At 43.3% G+C, this 21,291-nt stretch overlaps 1 protein-coding gene across 3 annotated transcripts in view; it reads right to left on the bottom strand.

Annotated features, from left to right (window-relative positions):
- The window catches only part of LOC137484487 (transmembrane protein 132D-like), a 202,348-nt gene extending 183,890 nt beyond the window's left edge, over window positions 1–18,458 (bottom strand). Inside the window, exon 1 of one of the 3 annotated variants that reach the window (XM_068208332.1) lies at window positions 18,014–18,458. Coding sequence is in view for 2 of the 3 variants with exons in the window: in XM_068208329.1 (XP_068064430.1) it covers window positions 18,014–18,092 (79 nt within the window). In the remaining variant the exon portion in view is untranslated. The remainder of the gene's footprint in view (window positions 1–18,013) is intronic. The other 2 variants (XM_068208329.1, XM_068208331.1) reach the window with 2 other exon arrangements.
- Between the last annotated feature and the right edge of the window lie 2,833 nt (window positions 18,459–21,291).

The following is a 21,291-nucleotide window of genomic DNA, read 5'->3' as shown; positions in this document are numbered from 1 at the left end:
CAAAACAAAGATATTAACCTCTGAGTTTCGTTATGAACCAATAAAATCCAGTCATTCACCACTACTCAGTAACAGGTGTTTTCTCCATTACACAAATTGCTACAGCCAAATCCTCAATTTAGGATTGAGGATTGAATTTTGCAGTGATTGAATTTTGAAGGTACTACGTGGGCTGTTATTAATGCAGGGATACAGATGCTTCTTTTACTAATACAATATATTTATTTTAAAATGTCCTGCTGTGGTTTCTGTCACGGTTAGGTAGATGTAACTAAATAGTCAGACGTAACAGAATCAAGTATTGTAAAAGAAACAAACACAACTGGCAGCTTTACATACTGGGAAACATGAAATCATGTTTCCATGTTAATCACAAAGCTTTTGAACAGCGTAACAATTATTTTATTGTTTTAATTGTTATCCATCCTTAGTACATACAAAGCAATCACAAATAAAATAGGAAGCAGTCCCAACCATGACTTTTTGTTTTCAAGGAAACCTTCACAATTCTGGAAATAAAACAATCCATACTGAATGAGGTTTAGTCAGGCTCCTCAGGAGCAAAAGGAATGGTGAAATTCCTCAGAGAGAGGCAAATTCTGCCCCCAGTGCTGCGATGTAAATCCAAAGTGACTGCACGTCATCTGGAGCACGAGTCACTCTGCATGAGCTCAGCACTGGCTTCTCCTCCTTCCAAATTCTCCCAGACACTAAACTAATGAAGTACAAAGAGTGTGATGTGTTCTCCAACAACTCAGCTCAGCATGAGCAGCAAGCAAAGGGAGCCTTAATGGAACAACAGCAAACGTGAGACCAGCAAATGAGCTTTAACACAAGCTGCAACCATCATAAATCAAACTCTGGTTTGAACCTTTGTCATAGGCTGCAGATCTGAAATGGTCATCATTTAAGAATATTAGAAATAAAATGCTATGAAAAGGAAACGTTAACTCACACTCATTTAACCTTGTGACACAGCATGGCAGCAGAAATTCCTTGCCTAAGCAATGCTTTCCCTGCAGGCTTTACCTGAAATGTGCACAGCTCCTTAGCTGGTATTTTCACTGACTGCCAAGCTGCCTATACAAACTGAAATTTGGTAGTTAAAACCCATCTTTGGCTTCTCAGCCTTTCAGGGATTACATGAACACAGACTTACACCTCAGGGGCAAAGAACACCAGCACTGGAAACTGTTCTGCAGTGTCACTGGGTCACTCCAAAACCTCCCCCTGGGAACAGCATTTCCCTGGCCTAGGTCTGTTTATCTCAGAGTTCAGGGGGAATTTTGAAGCCAGAAAACTTGAAGTAAATGAGAAGATGGAAAGACTGGAATTACTGGTAAATGATCAAAATTAATCTGTGTCAGTCTCTAAGCACAAATAGCATTTTGCTTCTCCAAAGGATCAAGGATTAATTCCATTTCAAAGCACATAATTGCAACCTCTTCTGTTTCTTGAGGACATTCACAATGTAGCAGAGATTTTCAAAAAATATTATCTGGCATTTCTAAAACTGTGCCTATAATGTATTTTAAAAAGCATTATGTTAGCTGTCTCTAAACATATCTCTACATCTTTTTATACTCATGCCTTAATAGACAACTGCCAAGTGAGTACCAATTAGCTCTTCAAAAGTATATAAGGATTAACAGTCCTTAAACTAGATGCATATTCCAGAAATCAAAACTGCAGGAAAGCCACTTAACCCAACAGAAACGGAACTGAGGCACAGGATCTGGCCAAAATATGAACCTTCATCAGGAAAAAATACAGAACAGGCCTCCTGAAAGTCTGTATAAATTAACAGAACCACGAGAAGGTTTTCTCCTCAGATTTTCCTAAGCAAAGTTATCAAAAGGTTACAGTTTGAGGCCAAATTCCCTCAAGAAGAAAAATAAATCTACCAAAATAGCTGCAAACACATCCCATGGATTAGAGGTTATATAAAAAGCCAACAGGTCAGAAATACCTCTCTTCCTCCTCTCCCTCCACAATTCTATCTAATTAGATTGAATGCCTTTTTATTTTGTTCAGTGCAGAGAATTTCTGAAATCCCAGTTTAATTAAGCCTGAGTCCTACTACTCCTTTGAGGCACCATTTTCTTCAAAGCCGTAAACTTCAGCTGAGGTTGTGTTCATTTTACAGTATTTTCCCCCCCTTGAATTAATAATAACAACAAAAATCAAACAGTATGCCAGTGTCTCACCTACGCTTTATTAAAGCACTTAATTTCTGATCTGTTAAATACTCACCTTTATGCCAAGGCCTCTGTCATTTGTTACTGACAGAGACATTTAGAGCAGATGAGCACCAGGAGGATGCTGAAGCTGTGACACCATTCCAAAGGACCCCAGGAACAATGCAAAAGCTGACACTCGCTCTTCCCTCAAACTGAGTTAGGACTTTGACTGTGGCTGCATAAGCCCAAAGATAGGGGCTGAAATCTGACTTCTTATATTTGATAAACTGCTGTTTCCATCAGAGCTGCCCTGGCCAGAAGAGGCACTGGGCTGTATAAAGTCCTTTTTCAGTCTTACAGAAGGGCTCAGACAGGAGCTGATTTTGGTGCATTAAAATGGCTCCAATACTGGTCACTAAAGATGTCCCTAACCCAAACAGAGAAGGACCCTTATCAAGGTAAAACAGGACCTGCTTAGCAGAAAACCAGAAAATTCAAACTGGAAAGCAGCAGCTTTTAATTACCAAGGCCACAGTCAACAAAAACAAGCTTTGCCCTTTTAAAGGTGATCAAAAGAAGGAGAACGTGCAATACTAGACTCAGTACAAAGGTGAAACGATGGATAAAGGTCTAATTGCATGTTTGACGTTATAAATGGAGAGACCAGAGGGCATTACAGGCTGTACAAACAGTAAATTTGGTTAGTGGCTTTACGACCCGAACTCTGGACAACAGTGTCACCTCTGCGCGTGTCCAGGGCAGGGAAACGAAGGCAGGAACCAGCCAAGCCACACCCAGCTCCATGCACGCCCTGCCAGGAGGCTGCCAGGGTGTCCTGCTGGATTCCAGAAGCAATGGCCACGTTCACCTCTCTCGGGATTGCTTTCTTCTCCCACTCTTTTGCTGCCCCTGCCTTCCCCTCCCAGAGAAATAAATAAAAGAGGTCTTTGTCATGGTAACCGTGGAGCTCCTCAGACAGGCAGCCTCCCAAGGAGAACTGCCTCAGAACAAGATGCCCACCAGGTACTCCAAGGAGGGTCTCAAGGGAAATAAATACTGAATTACTCAGATGCTTTAACTCCAGTCTCAGTAGCCAACGTGTCTAAAATTATACACAATCAGCTCAGTAGCCCGAAGCTTGTAAGAGCACGTGAAGAAAACAGCTGCATGTAAACTTCTTAATACGTGAAGAGGGATTGTTTTCTAAAAAAATGAAGTTTGGTCTGCTTGGAATATGTCTGATTTAACAGAATGCCCTGCATATCATCTTCTGGGGCCACCAGCTGTGGAGAGCGAATACTGTGATATTATCCAGCTCTGATACAATGTAAGAGGAATTTAATTTCAGAAGACAGATATGGATTGTTCTGTGTATACAGGAAGCATGCAAGCATTATTTGGGAATGATAAAAAACTGTCTTTCAAGACAGCACTCCTTTGTGCAGTGCTGGGGAAGGGAGAATGCAGCTCAATGCTGTGATCAATGAAAATCTTAACAACAATCCAATCAAGGACATCAGGACGTGCTGATATTCATTTGCCTTGGGGAAAGGCTGGGCTGATTTGGCTGCTTCTCCACAAACCCCTGAAATTCCTGAGGCCCTAATCCAATTTTAGCCTTCTGACAGAAACTCCTGCTACACACGGGACTGCCACCCTATTTCCTAGGATTTTATGGGGTTTCTTTGCTCTTTCAACAAAATTCAGGCTGTCCTCTAACATACAAAAACATGAAAGAACCTGGCATCTGTAAAACTGTTTCAAGATAGTTTTAAAGCAGTCTTAAGTTCTGCCTTGTGGACATGGGTTTGGAGTGAATGATGAACTTTCAGATATTCATGACTGATCTGAAAGTGACTTTGAATTTCAAGACAAAGAAGTTCTGCCATCAGAAGATAACACAGAGAAATTGAATATATACAGGGGAACAGAAATTCTGAATTCATCAATTTCATCCATTTTTGTTGAAATAATAACATCACCATCCCTGAACTCCAGACAAGATTCTATCCACTGAGCTGGGAGCATTTTGGTTCTTAAATGTAAAACCAGATGCTTCTAAAAATCCAGCCTTCATCTAGAGGGGAAGAATTGTGTTGCTAAACACATGTATTAATGCAATGTTATCTTAAAAGCAGGAAAATAATCAACCAAGATAAGGGCATTCCTACATCACATATTCACTTAGTGAATGTTTTATTTTAATAAAACAAAAGCTATTTTAATTAAAGAGAAGGCAGCTACACAAGCTAGAACTGGAAAGTGAAATGCCTTAAGCAGTTCTTCGGAGGACTTCACAATGTCTGACAATTCCAATCTATTAGCTACCCCTCTCTCCACAGAGATCATGATTAGCCAGCAAACTTGCCCTTTCAATTCACTCAAGGCTTCAATCTATTCCATCTGTGCTCTCTGAACCTTTCATTTCCAATAGGTTTGGGGTAATTCAGAGCAGCCAGGGAGGCTGACAAGCTCTGCCTTTCTTTCACATCCTCAGGGCTACATGCTGACATCTTCGAATGAATTTAGAAATAAATACAATATCAGTGTTTTCACACATCATCATTTCTTTGAATTCCATTAAGGAAGTACACAGGTGTAATTAGGAATTGGGCCATAACTCACAAACAGCCACTTGCCCTCATGCTGGTCTCACCCTTCCACTGTAATGGGATAAAACCCTCCTGTGAGCTTGCAGTTTGACCCAAAGGCTGAATGCCTGAAGAATCCAGATGGACAAAAAAGGTAACTCTGATGCAGATCAGTGAGCATTTGCAGGAGTCCTTGCACCTTGTTACACACACTCTGAACAGCAGTGGTACCTGTGACAGAGCTACAGCTCCCACATGGAATGTGTCTGCTCGGGACTGAGTCTGGTGGTGGGAGAGAGGCAGGAAGCCCACACGAGATCTGATGAGCATTAGGACTTAACCACTTCAGCTCAGGAGGAAGGAAACCAAGTGATGAAGAACTGGGAAGTGTCTGGGTGACAGGCAGGTGTGAGAGGTCCCATCCAACAGCAGTCTGTAATGCTGAACACAGCCCTGGGAGCCAAGGAGAAAACACCAGTCTGGCCCAGACCCATGATTATGGAATCTTACAGAGGGCTGGAATGGAATCCTTGATTATGGAATCAGAAATCCCACGAAAGAAGGATGCTCAGCTTTTTGGAAATGGTTGCAACAGCAGACACGGGTGGTGGCAGAAAGTGACCACAGCTCTGTGGCTGGGCAAGGACACAAAACCTGAAGGAACTCCTGTGTCTCCCATCTTCATTACCAACCTGCAGCCTCTGTCATCACTCTACAGAATTCAGCTCCTCAGAATTAGTTTGGCTGGATTAAGAAATCCAGCCAAAGATAATTTCCAAAATCTGTCAACTCACCCATCAAAATGCTTGAACAACAGGTAAGGCTGAACATCGCCTGGTTCTATAATCATGATGCTTTCTGCAAGGGAATGAGAACGAAAAGGCCTGGGAACAGATTACTGGATGTAGAGTTTGATGCTACAAACAGAAAGCATTAATCACAGCCTGTGAAGGCACTCAGCCCTTTTTCATCTGAGATCTGGTGAGCTGTGGCCTCGGGGTGAGATTATTCACAGTCCCATCTCTGTTGGAAAGCTTTTCTTTTTGGTCTGTTAGTTTTCCATCAGATCAAGGAGCTCAACCACCTCAGTCGGCAACTGCAGCATTACTGGAGCCGGAGCCTGCAAAGAAAAACCCCAACCTCTATAAATGAGGAGAAAATATTAGTTTTCAGCTGTCCCTGTGAGCTCCCTGCATGGCTCATTACTCAAATGCAGAAATGCCAATGCCACACAGGAAAGAGACTGCAGCAGCCCCAGCTGAGGCTGACTGCTACTGAGCAGCTCTCCCATCCATGCTCCTTTTCAGATCAGATTCAGCCTAGTAATGAATTACTATAAATTTTTTTTCCTGTTTACAGCTTACAGTCTAGATTTAAGTGAACAAAATCCAACACACAAAATACAGCAAAGCACCACTGGCCAACTACTGCACCTGCACTATCCCTGTAGAGTGGGTTTTTTTAATTTCCAGGAAAGATCTGTCAGAACCATTTTCTACAGCCAAATTACAAAAATTCTGAACATTGTTTCTGTGAAGTTAGACCTTGACTCCTGAAGGTTTATTGTTCCCAGCTGTGTTTTCACAGCACTTAGCACAGTTTCCCAGCAATGCTGTGTGGTTTCATTATTTCCTCCTCTGGAGCTGCATGGCATCTCCAGGAGCACACAAAGCAGCATTTCTCTGGCCCAGCTGATGCCTACTTGTGCAGGGCAGAAGGCAAGTTCTACTGTGAGAGCTGAGAAGGATACAAAAACCTTCCCGGTATCACCCTCGGCCAGCAGGTCAAGGGAGGACACTGAGAGGATTTGGAAAGTGTCGGAGCTTCCATTATGCAAAGGCTAGTTTGTGCAGAGAGACTTTGTACTATTGGAAAAAAGAGGTGAGAATGATGAAGAGAATGCATGTATGTGAGAATATTTTACTGCAAAAACAAAAGGAGTTATTTTCAACCACTGAATGCAAAGGAGTAGCTGAGCATCAGTTGTTCTGGTTTTCCTTTCAGGGGAGTGAAATAAAGTACAAACCATTTCACATGAGATTATTGAGAAAATAAGCAAAACTGTCTTGGCTGCTGCAACTTGCATTCAGCATAAGCAAAAGTAAAATTTATTTATTCCATGAAAATTTATGGCAGTTTAATATTTGTCTTAGTCTGAAACAGAAGTGTAAAGAAGGGATTGTGTCTTCTCAATTTAAATTGCTTTAATGAACTTGTATTCTGCAGTTTGGCAGAATACAAGTTTCATTGGGTAGGATCAAGTACTTGTGTAACTGAACCCATCAGACCTCCTGGGACGGCTCTGGTGAGGGGCTGTGCACACCCTGTGTGCCTGGAGCAGCCCACAGAGCACAGCTATTCTGATTTTCTCTATCATGCAACTTTCACAATCCCATCTTCACTATCAATTCTTACTCTGCAGAGCAGCACCACAACACAGAGTCCAATGTTTATTTCTTTTTCTCGTCTTCCAACTTCCATAAATTTCTTGTTGCTTGCCCTCAATCTTAATTTTCTGGGCTCCCAGCCTAGAGTTTCAATTATTTTGTGATAACTCGTATAGGTCAGTACTAAAGTTCAATGTCATTGCTAAATCTAAGATTATATATGGTGTGTTTTCCTCCGTGATTCCTTCTGTTCATCCCATTGCTGAAAACAAGACTTGGTATTGGAAGGAGAACAGTAGCAGCACTGACCTATAAATTAGGGGGCAAGAGAAAGTGCAGGAATTATGGAGGGATTCACTTGCTGAGTGTCTGAGAGAAACATTTATTCAGAAATTGGAGAAGAAAATGATGAGGTACTGGGAGTAACATTTGCTAAGGCCCGGTCAGATTTAGACTGGAAGGAGTACAATGATCTCTTCCTAAGACAGATGTCAAAGGAGGAAGATAACTGAGACTGCCACAATTCCACAGAGGAGATTTTGATAGTGCTTGTTTGTAGGAAGAAGATAGAACAATGTAGTTCTTGTGACAGATTGATCAAAGTGGCAGCAAACATCTGCAACAAGTTGAAGGGAGGCCCAAAAGGGAACGCTGCAGAGTCAGCACAGATGTGAGGATTAGAGGGCTGCTCTTCTCAGGCGGAAAACAAATGAGAATGTACTTGTTATGAAAAAAAGGACGGCTTTAGCACTTCACAGGATGAACTGAGACACTGGAAATGCCCTCTTACAGCAAATAACATCCTGCAGGACTCTTCTAGCATTTGGGGGGACTTTTCTTCATCCCTTGATCTTCACTGTCTCCCAAAAACTTTCCAGACAAGTTGTAGGCCCTAAGTACCTAAGGGTTGGGAGAGCTAACTACCTGAGAAACTATCATCTGACCTACTGCAGCAGCTGAAATCCTACAAAGTCTGGGAATGCTCCCCTCTGCACCTAAATCTGAATTCACTGCTCCTCACTTGGGCTGCCAAAGCCCAGGGCTGGCAGCACTGCAGATATGCTGCCAAAGTCGTCCTTCTCTTCTGGGTCTGCTGAAAGGAGAACAGTTGAAGAGAATCTCTTCATGATTTTTATTTTTTTATTATTATTGATGCAGTTTGATTATTTGCTGAGAACCTATAATGCACACGCAGACATTTTAAGCACCAATCTATAAATACAGGAACAAAGGTCTGCTATATTTAGTATTCTCCACTTACAAGCATTTCTCTTTCTTCAGGGTCTGATCCAAACCAAACTCATAATTCTGACAGGAATAGATGAAACGATGAAAGGAGCGCATGACTGCATAGAAATAGAACAAAACAAACAAATACATGCTTCACCAGTGATTATTGTACCATTACTCTGATGTACTGCTGCTTAGATAAAAAGGCTTAATAAAAAGGCAAGCAAAGACCCAGCTGATGCTGATACTTGTATTGTGAAGGTGAAACAGCAGGGAACATCTTCAGCAAAGTTATGACAGGACAAATGGGAAAAAAAGGTAACAGCAGCAGCAAACACCTGCAGAAGATGACAGATCTTAAGTATTTACCTTAGTTAGCTTTATGCAAATGAATAATTAAGAACAATAAAGGAGCACTGGTACCACTCAAAACATCAGCCTGGTGGACAGCATTTGGGAAATGCCACCTTCTTTGTCAAGGAAATTCACTGTGATATTTTCTTTGTATTTTTTATAACATGAAACTGGTTCCAGGTCAGACTCCACGCAATTTAGAACAAAACAATCTAAAGGCTAATGAACAGGATTGTCTCATTCTCTGTGTGTTCATACAAGCTAGCTCAGAAGGTCAGAAGAACCCATTTCTTTTGACTCTTTCAACTTCCTTGTCCCATCAATAACACAGGGACCAGCCAACAGTTTCTTTCACCATCTCACTACCACCACTGCCCACTCTGTTCACAACTTACCAAACTGAAGGAGCCTAAAATATACCCCAAAGATTTGAAGGGGCAAAGAAGGAAAAAAAAATATATTTCTAAGATCTATACCATCTGCCAAAAAAACTATTTTTTCATAAGTGGTTTGTTGCATTGTTAATATAGACGTTGAAAATATTTTTTTAATGTTTATTAACATGGATTACAACAGAAATAAATACAAAACCATCTTCATGACATCTTCTTATAAAAAACTTTTTATAAGTTTATATCATGCTGCTGTTTGAAAAGCCTTAGACAGCACATTCATTGTAACATCAGGGGATGGCACCTACTCAATCCGTAGAATATTTTAATCACACACATGCTTTCATGGTATCTTTATTTTTCCTTAGCCCACTCTTCTTTTCTATTCTTACAGGCCTCTGAGCAGTTCATGTTGTCCAGCACTCAGAATGTCACAATCCAATTTTTAACACACATGCTAGAAATTAATTATTTTCATGTGCTAAAAATGTGCAGCAGATGCTGTATAGCTGCAAGTAAAACCACATTCTGCTCGGAACACCTTGTATTCTGAGCAGACAAGACAGTCTGAAAAAAGGGAAAGCAGGGAACTGGAGTGATTTTTCAAAGGTTACAGAAAGCCAGTGGATACCCTCTCTCCTAAATCACCATCATGAACCACTACATTCCCCTGCTCTCATAAAGAGAATTCTAACAAGGTAAAACGATTGCATTTTTGTAAAAGGATAATAATACCTGACTTAAAAAATGGGATGGAAAATAATGCTTTATAGGGTCGATTCCAATAATAAACCAGTACTATTAGAAGGGCACCCCAAGCTATCAGTTATTTTCCCACTTTAGGGCCTATCAAACAGAGATATTTCTGCTCCACGAAATATCAAACAGTATGAAATCCTCAATTTTGCTGGAGATGCCAGTGTTCGTGTGTGGCTTGTCAGAAGAGATTTTGTTTATTTTTAAAAACACCGAGCATGCTGCCAGGGCTGTAGTACAGCCTGGCTCAGTGGAAACCCATTAAAACCACTTTGCTGGGCAGATGGTGTCAGAGAGTCAGGAGCACAGAACAGAATCCCACTGTGCACAAGTGTTCAGTATGCAAGAAATCATCTCCTATCAGACAGTGCTGCAGGGGACACAGGCAGCCACAGAGGAGAGAGCAGAGCACAGCAAAGTCAGGGGAGGCTCACAACCCAGAAATACGGAAAAGGATATGGAACAAGAGAGCATGAACTGGGGAACCCCACGTGAGCAAGGGCAGATCTACGCAGAGCACCAGATCGAGCTTCAGAAACAACACACTGCTTTTATTCACTGAAGGGGTAACCACTCTTTGTCATTGCGAGGGATAGCACAACTCAAATGAGATTCTGAAAAGTGTCCGCTGCATTTCGGACCCCCATCTTTCACACCCTGATTCACAGGGTTGCTGGGCAGTTGGCATTTCAGCAGAGTTCTGGGAGTGGGTACAAAGAAACGCATCAGTGACATCAGGAAATGGCCTTACCATGGCAGTCCGAGGACATGACAGAACTCGGTACGTCACGTATCAGACAGGCACCAACACAGCAGTACATTGCAAGGCTCCTTTGGCCTATGTTCCTTCCAGAGAAGGAAGGACAAGCGTGTTCTGTGTTCCAGATGAGTGGCTAATTCTGTAGGTGAGCACAGCGCCTAACAAAGCCTCTAACTCTGGGTTAAACAGATCCTAAACAGAACAAACACAGGGAAAATGAGTGTAAAAGCATTCCCTGTACTCTGCACCACGAGTGGCAGTAACTTCCAGTGTGTGTGCACCTCCCTCCTCCACTGGGCACAATCAGCTGCTCGGTTCTGCCCCAAGTCCTGTAGTGTGAACCACATAAAGAGATCCTTCTTCATCTCCAGAGCTACAACTTGTGACCCTGAGCAAACTAGATCCTACTTTTATTTCTGAGAACAAGGTAAGGATGACAGGAGTGTAACTGCAGGTACATGGTGATTTACAGATTTATCACACTGCAAAGTTTTGCAGAGCTGAATAGTTCTTTCAACAGTAGCTCAAAACACAATCTACAGAAACAACATCAAGCAGGAAAACCTGACAATGTACCCCACTGCTAGCAGCAAAGTACGAAGTTCTGTGTAGGAATCTGACACACACAGACAAGAAAGATAACTACCCCATGTGTAGCAGCAAATCAAAATTAACCAAGCAAGGCTGATTACATTAGGACACAGATGCAACATGAAAGGATAAATACAGATATTTCAAATATAAGCAGATGCAAATCACCATTATTTTCATGAAGACAAGTAGAATGAGTCACCATGGCTCAGCAGAAAATGGAGGACACAATTATGTGCTAATCCAGAATCTTTGGTACGTGAGTGGATTGAAGAGTAAGTGGGATTATTTCCTTCTCTATATTGTGGATTAGATCAATATTCAGAGCCACCACTGACTAGTTCCCTCTGCCAGCTTTGGGTTCCTCCTCTTGCACAATGAATTTACATAATGTATACTGAAGACATAAAACTAGACTTTTAAAAATATAAATAAAAAGTAAGTGGTGTTGATGACCCACAAAATTCAAGGTTTTGAGACCATTCAGCATTAGATGAGACTATATTCTGTGACTTGGAAGATTTTTTTAGCATGCAGGACATGCAGACTCATCTGTGTGATTATCTGGACATCTGCCTTACTCCTCAGCAAGAGATCTGCAGATTGTCTGCTCAACAGTCTGCCTCTCTTGAAAGCAAACACATCAAAGGACAAGATGTGGAGCATCCTGGTTCAGCTGGAGAGGAGCTCCTGTTGCTCCTTAGTCCATCTCAAAGCTGGGTCCCCCAAGGGTAAAGAGTGTGCTGACATCTTTCCACACCTCTGCTTGTGGCACTTTTTATTATTACCCCTGCTGCTTTTTTATACATACCTAGCTAACTGGTTTCTTTTGCTGTTTTTGTAAGAGCTACATTATTCAATATCCTTCCCCTTTAGTTTAGAATTTACATGGTCATTTTCAGATGTGGGTCTGTTTTGTTTACAAACCATTACCATAGCAAATTTCTGAAACACTTCAGCCAAAACATCCTTGCAGCAAAGTCTTTATTTGCAAATAAAACCCCAGATCACTAAACAAACCAAACCAATTCAAAGTAACTTTAAAAACAGAGCCAGATGGGCCTGAGAGGAGGTGAAGTGACTACAGGAGGAGGAAAGAAGCCTTCTGTTTTGTAAATCTGGGAAAATGTGCAACATTGATGAGTCCACTACCAACCTTTTATACACTGCTTGTACAAGAAACCAAAGTGCATTTTGCTGAGCCACTTCCAGGGAGACCGTTGTCTGCAGCACAGAAAACTCCCTGAAGGAACCTTTCTGGAAACCTTGATGAAAAAAGCCCAGCAGTGAGGGTGTGAGAACAAACAAGCATCTCTGCGTGCAGACAGGAAGCTCTGAGGCAGTTGACTGACCCCAGAGTGCAGATGCCATGGGTGACTGGCAGGGTTCTCCTGCTCTGCCCACCGAGCCACTGCTCAGTGTGATTTAAACCAACCTCTGCTGCACTGGGTCACAAACACTCACGCCAGCAGTGCCTCTGTCTGGAGCACAGAGGCAACACCAAACAGCTCACAGCAACACTTCCAGCTACCACAGTTAGTCTACTACACCAGTTTTTCTCTTTCAAAGAAAAAACCCATCTAACCTTCCCAAAGAAATCCAGAGCATCTTACACAGCGCCCTGGTTTTGGTATTGTCACAAAGGTCTTTGTTTACAACCAGACACAAACTGGGACGCAGTCTGAAAGCAGCCTTGTTACTTCCATTTCCTCCCCTTGGTTTTTTCTCCCTTGCACGCAGAAGGTTTCTGGCACTGGCTTCACAACACTGCTCAGATGTTCTATGAATCACCACTGGTGTGTGGGCTACAGGCTGAAAAATACCACTCCAGAAAGCTCAGTCTACTCTGAATGGAAGGCTGCTGAAGGCACTGAAATCCCCTCTCCCGACCGCAGTGGGCTCAACAGCAGGGTGTAACTCCTTCTATCACAGAGCTGTGAGTTACACCCTCCTCTGGTCCAGTTTAAGGCACAGGACTAAAGCAGGGAATGAAGTTTGCATCGATACCACACAGGCCGTGCTTTGGAAGATGAAGAGTTTCAATCCCTTGGCTCTGTGGGGCCATCAGACCAATACACTGGAATTAAGTCTATTCAATAAAAGAAGAAATCAGGGACATGAAGAGGCCAATCCTCATTCTACAGTTAACTGTGCCCACATTTCAACTCCAGGGCAAAGTAGCCTACCATCCTCAAATATGTACTTTAAACTGCTCATGATAATTAGTGTTATCTACATGTCTTGGAACTACTTAAAATCCACTTCATTTGGAGCTGCCATTAATAATGCAGCAGGCAATACTACAAAGACTGGTGAAAATCAAGTAATCTAATGTACCACTTTATAAACCAAACTTGTGATGAATCTCAGCTGCCTCTTCAGCTTCCCTGCAATCAATCTGTCTGCAGTCATGTTTATGTATCCTAGGACCTGTGATAGACTGTCACTAGACTTGGCATCCACAACAACCTCAGGAGCTTGATTTAATGTGAATGCAGCATGAAAAATCAGATTATCTTTTGATTCTCTCCTTTATTAAATAAAACTGATCTTTATTGAATAAAGCTGCTTTTATTAATATCTAAAACATTGGTTGGTGTCACACAGCCTGCCAGTCCTAAGGAACTAATAAAAGGAAAGACAGAAGTAAAAAATGAGAACATTACAGGAAAATATTAGAAACCAAATCACATTAAGCCAGTATTACAGCTGACAAATAAAACACGGGTCTAGCTGTGGAATTATTTGTTTAGTCTGAATTTATTATTTTTTACTGAAAGAAAAGGAATCAGAATGGGGTTTTTCCCACAAATACTCTGTGGCAAAAAACACAGCAAGAGTGAAAAATTGGAAGTTGTGTTCCCCTTCCCTTTCATAGTGTCTCAAACAACTTCAAGTTCAATGCAGCTGGGACAAAGCACAAAAACTTTGGGTTTAAGGAAACTGCTTGAACTTAAAGCTGGAAAGATTTAATATATTTTGGGGGTTTTATAGAAAACTTTTGAGGTTTTTGCCCATAGGCAAAGCTCACAGGAAAAGCTCCTACTGACCACACGTGTACTTTACGCTCACGTGAAAGCAGCAAGCACCACATTTTCCATCCAGGCCAACTGCACAGCTGGAGCAACGGATGCCAGGAATGGGTCTGTCCCCATGAAACACCAGCACTGTTACTGTGACAAGAAGAATGTGTTCCTCATCATCACAATCACAATCAGTTAATGTGAACTGTAATTCAACCCTCATTGTAATGAGGTAATGTGAATTGTAATTCAACAACTCTGGTCTAGCCACCACCAAGAAGGAGTGGAAAAAATACATGTCATAAATTAAACAATCTTCGATTTTAATCCCATATACAGAAATATATCCTATTACTAATATACTACCACTTTTCTAGAGGAACAAACCAAAACTATGCATCTGGGGGTTTGGTTTCCTTGTTTCCCCACACTCACTTTGCTGTAACGGGAGATTTGCATCACTGAACATGAGCTCTGCACATCTCTAGCTATGGGGAACACCCTGAGGGGATACAAGGAAATCCTGTCTAATACACTTGCCAAGTCTCCATTTCCATAAAATTGAAAGAAAAAGAAAATCAAACCCAGAAGCTCTATGGCCTGAGATATCATTAGAGAGCAACTTGCAGGAAGATTTCTGACCAGGATGACACAGAAGAACACAAAATGCTCAGCAGAAGACAAGCAGAACAAGCCACTAAAATATTCACTTGGTTTTTATTGTCAACTTAAACCTGAAATTTGAAATCAATGACATCCAGTTTTATAAGGATACATTCATAATGCAAAAGGCTCCTCAATCTTTAGTTTCACAATATACATCCCAAAAGCGTTTGGCATCTTATGGGAGATGCTGTTTTAATTCTAGACTTAAGCCAGGCATGGAACCTGGAGCTCAAATAAAGTACTGGAGTTTTTATTGTACTCCAGTGGAGCCAATGACTTTCCATTTAAACAAGAAAACAAAACACCGACATTATCGTGCCTGTTGTATATGGTCTGCTTTCATTAACATCAGCTGGACCTGGTTATTTTTTTGACCGAAGATTTCCCAAGAACTTCTTCCCACCTTTGATAACAAAGAGCAAAACGCTGAACTGACTGAGGGCCAGCATTGGCCTCCTAGGACTGACTCAGGAAAACTCTGCTGAAGACAAAGCTGTGAAATGGCAGTGCCCCAGAAGTACAGTCACAGAGCATAATCACCTCTGCCCTTACACATCCATATCCTGTCAGACCAACAGTGCATTAACACACGTGGATTATACCATCACTGACAAGATGGCCTGGTAGGATCTTCAGCTCATTATTGAAAACAACATTTCATTTCTCAGGCTGGACCTCTGCATTTTACAAGATAAAAGCAAAGCAAAATCACAATAGTATTCTCAAGTCTTCAACATTATTACCTGAATGATCTGGAAACTGTGCAGTACAAGGTGTGTTGCCATGGTTCTGAGTAATAAGCAGCAGCCCTATACACAATAGACAGCTGATTGCTGTTGCATGTTAAAAGCTTTTGTATCTCTTTATGAAAACTTTGTCATCATGTCATAAATGAGAGAGCTTTTCTATTAGCAACAGAAAAGCATCAAAGAAACATGTCCTGTAGTAGTAATCATGTCTGATGCATTTTTTATCTGTTCATTTTACTGCGTGGAGGGGGGTGGGAATCAACCTTTTACACTGCAAAGTTCATACTAAAAGTGTCTGGAACACTCTGGTCTTTCCAGTAATAAGGCATAGCAGTGCAGATGGAGTCTGTCACCAAAGAAAAAATAAACAAATGCATTAAAGACAGATATCTGTATCACTAAACAGCAGAGTCCTGGCACTCACACAGCAGTGGTGTCTTGGGTACTCGCCGTGCAAGACCAGTAGCACAGCTAACACCAGTGATTCTGTGGGATCTCGTGTGTCGGGTTTCATGGAATCACAGAATTCTTTAGGCTGGAAAGGCCCCGGGACCATCGAATGCCATTGCTAAGCCAGCACTGCTCCCTTCACCCTGACCATGTCCCCAGGGACCATGTCCCCAGGCACCACATCGACAGCTGCTAAAATCCCTCCAGGGATGGGGTTTCCACCTTCCCTAGGAAGCTGTGCCAGGGCTTGACAACCCCTTTGGTGTAGCAATTTTTCCTAATACATCTTCCAAAAGAGATGTAAGTTACATTTCAGAATAAAATCACATATGAATGCTATAACTGCTGAGTTGGCAGTAAAAGAAATGCTGTGTTTTGTATAACTGAAATGCCATTTATTCCAGTACTGGAATAAACTGCAATCTCAGTCCAACACTATGTTAATGCAGTGTTAGGGCAGCAAAGTCGAACACAGCAAAAGCCAGGGAATGAAGAAGTTCATACTCTAACTGCACTGTGAGCCTATCAAAGGTACTGATGATATTGCTTATAATAAAATACATCATTTACAACCTAGCTGGGCAATCACAAGCTACTGGTGTGCAATGTGAATGAAGTAATCTCTTGAAAAGACTCTGAATCTAATCCCTGCTGCTAATGCATTTCCAATTGCAACTTTAAAATAGGACTTATGTAGGCACCACATTTAGGGAACATTTCAGAAGAGTTACAATTTTGTTCCTTTTTCTTTACCTGTTCTAAGGAAAAAAGGAAGAGAATGGACTTTGATACAGGGAAGCACCACAGAAATAAAAACATAACTATGTATTCTCTCTTCTGTCATTAAGTTCAGTTGTGGATACAAACTAATTAGTAAAAATAACTCACTTGATGAAAAAGAAAAGTGCTGATCTCTGGAAGTGTAAAAGGGCGTTAAGAATAACATTTTTTTCAATAGGGATATTTATAAGCAGGACTCTTTACCAGTATGTTTGCAGAATCACACATTAAATGCATATGCTCTGATTCGCCTCTGAAGACTAAACCACACGAAAACTTTGTTTTCCTGCCAAAATATAACTGCTGATGCACAGTATCTGCTCGGTAAAAATGTATACTTCTCCTAATTTATATTTCACAGGAATGCTCAAAATCATCTAAATTAAGTATTGCAAAAGCGCATTCACCTTTTGGCTGAGGCCATCGATGGAAACTTTTAAGTTCCGAGGAAGCTTTAAATGCACACAAAAATACGTGCACTGCCTGTGTGCTGGTTTTCTGATTCCAACTGTAAACAAGCTCGAGGGCTCTAAGAAGGAATCACTGAGTTGTGTGGAGTCATGCCATCAGGACATTCCAACTCTATTCAGCATGCAGGACATCAGACACCTGCTACAGCATCCCATCAAAGCTTTTAACTGTTTCACTAAGTACCTGTTTTTTTGGTCCAGTAGAACACTGCCAGTCAGTCTGAGATACAGGATTTTTAATGTGAAAACCGGCACAGAAGATAACGGTGGGGCAGCCAAGTCCAACAGCTTGCACCTCTGGGGATTTCAGATTTCCATAACACAAACCCTTCATAATCCAAAGCAGAGCAACCAGCTAAGCTCAGCAGCAGCATCTTCTACCCCACCAGAAGTGCAGTAAGGAGATAACAGATGTCTCAGGAAACTGCCAGACCGTTTGTCATGGTCAACCAAGAAAAGATCCTTCCACTCAGGCTTTCCCATCACATCCTCTGTGTTTTTGACTAGCACATGGCTTCACCCAAGTCTGTCTTGAATTGTATCGGCACTCAAGGCACTACAGAGAGAGGGAAGACAGGCTGGCTGTGCAAAATAAGAAACGAGATGCAATGAAACAGAAGAGATTAAGGCTTACCTTTGGAAAAAACTGCTGCCAGGCTCAAGAGGAGAGGCGACAACAGATGCCCCATATTGCTAATCCCGAAAGCACACATCCCACGGTTTGCGGAGCACTTAGGGATCAGTTTCACACACTTGGTAGTCAAAATCAAAACCGGTCAGCTGGAGAGGCTACATTTTCAGAAAAGGTCATCTGGAAACCGCAAAAGGCATCTCCTTCACAGAGAAGACTTACTTCTTTAGCGTTAACCCTCCCCCTTCCTCCCTCCTTTCTTCAAAACAGATGATGCTGCGAGAAAACACCCCTCTCCTCGCAGTAAATGAAAAGGAGTCAGTTTGGATTCAGACGCCGGCGCGGAGCCGCAGCTGCCCGAGGCGGGCGAGCAGCGCCGTGCCCAGCAGCCCCGCGTCCGTGGCGGGCGCTGGGCAGGGCCGGGCTCGGGGCAGCGCTGCCCTCCCGCCCGCCGCGGGATGCGCTTCACTCGGCCAGCGCCCGCATCGCGGCGAGCAGCCGGCGGCACCAAAGTTTTCCTTTAGGCGATGCTGATCAGCCCTGAAACCATCGGCACACGCAGGGCTTGGCGTTGCGCGCTCTTTTTTTCTTTCCTTCTTTTCAAGTTCTCAATTTCCTCATTGACCTGCCTGACTTTGTGCACGAGAGGGAGATCACAGGGAGAAGGTGACGGCCGGCGAGGCGCTGAGCGCTGCCGGGGCCGGCGGCGGCGGCCGGCGCGCACCTCCCGCCCCCGCGGCCCGGCCCGCCCGCCCGCGCCGGCCCCGCCGCATCCCGCGGGCTGCTCCGCGTACCGGGCTGAGCGGCCGCCGCCGACAACAACAACACGGCACCGCCAAACAAATAAATAAATAACGCCGGCCCAAGCCCCGCCTCACCCCCGGCGGCCCGGCAGCCCCAATCCCCGGGCAGCGGGGCGCGGAGCGGGGCGGAGCGGGGCGGGCCGGGGATGCGCGGACCGGCCCCGCTCCTGCCCAGCTCCTGCCCAGCTCCTGCCCACCTCCTGCCCAGCTCCTGCCCACCTCCTGCCCGGCCTCTGCCCGGCCTCTGCCCGGCCCCCGCTGCCCAGCTCCTGCCCGCTCCCCCCGGGCGCGGCGGGAGGCGGGAGCGGCGCCCATCCCCGGGCTGGAAACCGGCTCATCCTCGGCGGGCAGGGCAGGGCACAGGGCAGGGCACAGGGCACAGGGCAGGGCACAGGGCAGGGCACAGGGCAGGGCACAGGGCAGGGCACAGGGCACAGGGCAGGGCGCAGGCGGCTCCGGGAGCACGGGCAGGCAGAGCATCCCGAGCCGCCCGCACGGACGGACACGCACCCAAAGACCGCATCCCTGCGGCTGCCGGGAGGGACGCGCTGGCATGAGCGTGCTGCTGCACGTGGCGAGGCTTTGGCTCCTTCCCTCGTCCCAGTTTGTCGTGTTTTCAGCTCTCCCCAAGCCATTGCAACAGTCGTGAGCCAAATCGAGCACGGTGCAGGCAGAATAGGGAAATAATGTGAGGGGTGTGTAACGGAATACTTCGTGCATGTTGCAAAAACAGCAGCAAAGATACCGACATTTGGTCTAAAATAGTCTCCAAAAGCGCTGGGGGAAATAACTGACCTCAGGTTTTCCATTACAGAAGGTATCAATACTAACCCAAACATTTGGCCAAACTTAATAATGAGATTTATATTACCCTTGGCAGATAGAATTGCAGCAAAATGCAATTTACCACAGCCAAAACACAACAAAGCAAAACAAAACGAGAAGTAGCTACAAGAATTTATAGTCATTTTCTTCCTTGATGGCGTACATGTTTGGGAGCAATAAAAACATTTGTCTGTGTATCAACATCCACAACGCTGAAGCTGTAAATAGTCTATCAAAATAAACTTTGCACACTTTCTGTTTGCCAACACTGAGAAGTACATGATTACCCATGCAGTGAGAAAAGGCTGCATTTTGTGTGGTGGTATGAATTCATTTTAGAGGTTCATGTCAGCTTTGGAAGGATTCCCAGCTCCTGAGAGGCTCCCCAGAGCTGAAATGAAGCACATGTCTAGAACTGGCATTGCACTGCAAACAGAAATGTACCAGCTCAGAAGATCCCTACCTGACAGAGGAGAAATAACTGTTATTGACAGATGTTGTGGCCAAACCTTGCAGTGTTGTACAACATAGGAGAATTATTATTAAACAACACTCTAGCCCAGATACAGCAGTCATGCTCTGGAGGAGGAAGTCAGTGTCCAGCTTCATTCAGTGGCAGGGTGGAATGTGCCAGGATAACGTTCCAGTTAATCTGTGTTCTGGTGAAGAAGCTTCAAAAAGAAGTCTCTGCAAAATATGAAAAGTGCAAAGGAAGAGCTTTCTCTCCAGATATAGGTGTGGGCAATTTAGTCACCAAAGTAATTTAAGAAAAAAATATACTGGAATAATGAGAAAACCAAACCAAGATTCTCTTCTTTTACTTCTACAGTTTCTGCCTCTGCTTTTATATTCCGTTATGTTGTGCACCATTTGGAGATGTTTTGTGCATAGGCTTTTAAGGCCTTGCAGTCATTCAGGGTAACTAGAATGAAAGAAGGGCAGAAGTTCTTATAGAGATGCAGAGTGAGAGAGATTTAATGCCAGCCATATTATGTTTGCAAAATTAGCTTCTTTCCCTTCTCTTCATATTTTGCAACATCGTTGTTGACACAATAGACTTGGAAACACTTACTTCATTTTTCAGCCCAAATATGGAAACTATGGAACCTAGGATCCTTCATCTGGGACGCTGCTACTCACTGAATGGATTAATATTTTAATTTGGTCTTGTGAGAAGGAAAAAAAAAATTAATCTAAGCTATTACTTTTTCCTTAAGTTTTTTTAAAGTAATTCTGAAAGGTCACTAACTAATTATTAAATTTTATGCATCAATACTCTTCCCCTCCAGAGCACTCTGCAGACCTTTTACTTTTAGTAGGTAGTAATGGACACTTAATATTTCGTCAACATCCTCCTCCTCATCTTCCACTATCATGTTATCCCCACAAACCAGATTTGGGTGTCGAGTCTCTCTCAAAGCCAAGTGACTTTTGAATAAACTGTTGTCTTCAGTCCCTTCAGACATGAACAAGTGCACCCATTTCTTGCCCTGCCCAGAAATAATCTCACTTTTGGTTTAGTGGGCATTTTACTGAAGTTCCAGCTGAAGATCAGGCCACTCAAATTTCCCCCTGCAGAGTGGGTGTCCCAGCTCCAGTTTGTGCCCACGAGTGCAGGTGGCAGCACATCCGCTGTGCAAACTCTGTCCTGGC

This window comes from Anomalospiza imberbis, chromosome 18 (genome assembly GCF_031753505.1).
Source record: "Anomalospiza imberbis isolate Cuckoo-Finch-1a 21T00152 chromosome 18, ASM3175350v1, whole genome shotgun sequence".
Classification (NCBI taxonomy): domain Eukaryota; kingdom Metazoa; phylum Chordata; class Aves; order Passeriformes; family Viduidae; genus Anomalospiza; species Anomalospiza imberbis.
The sequence above is the reverse complement of the archived record's forward strand: the minus strand, read 5'-3'. Positions and strand labels throughout refer to the sequence as shown.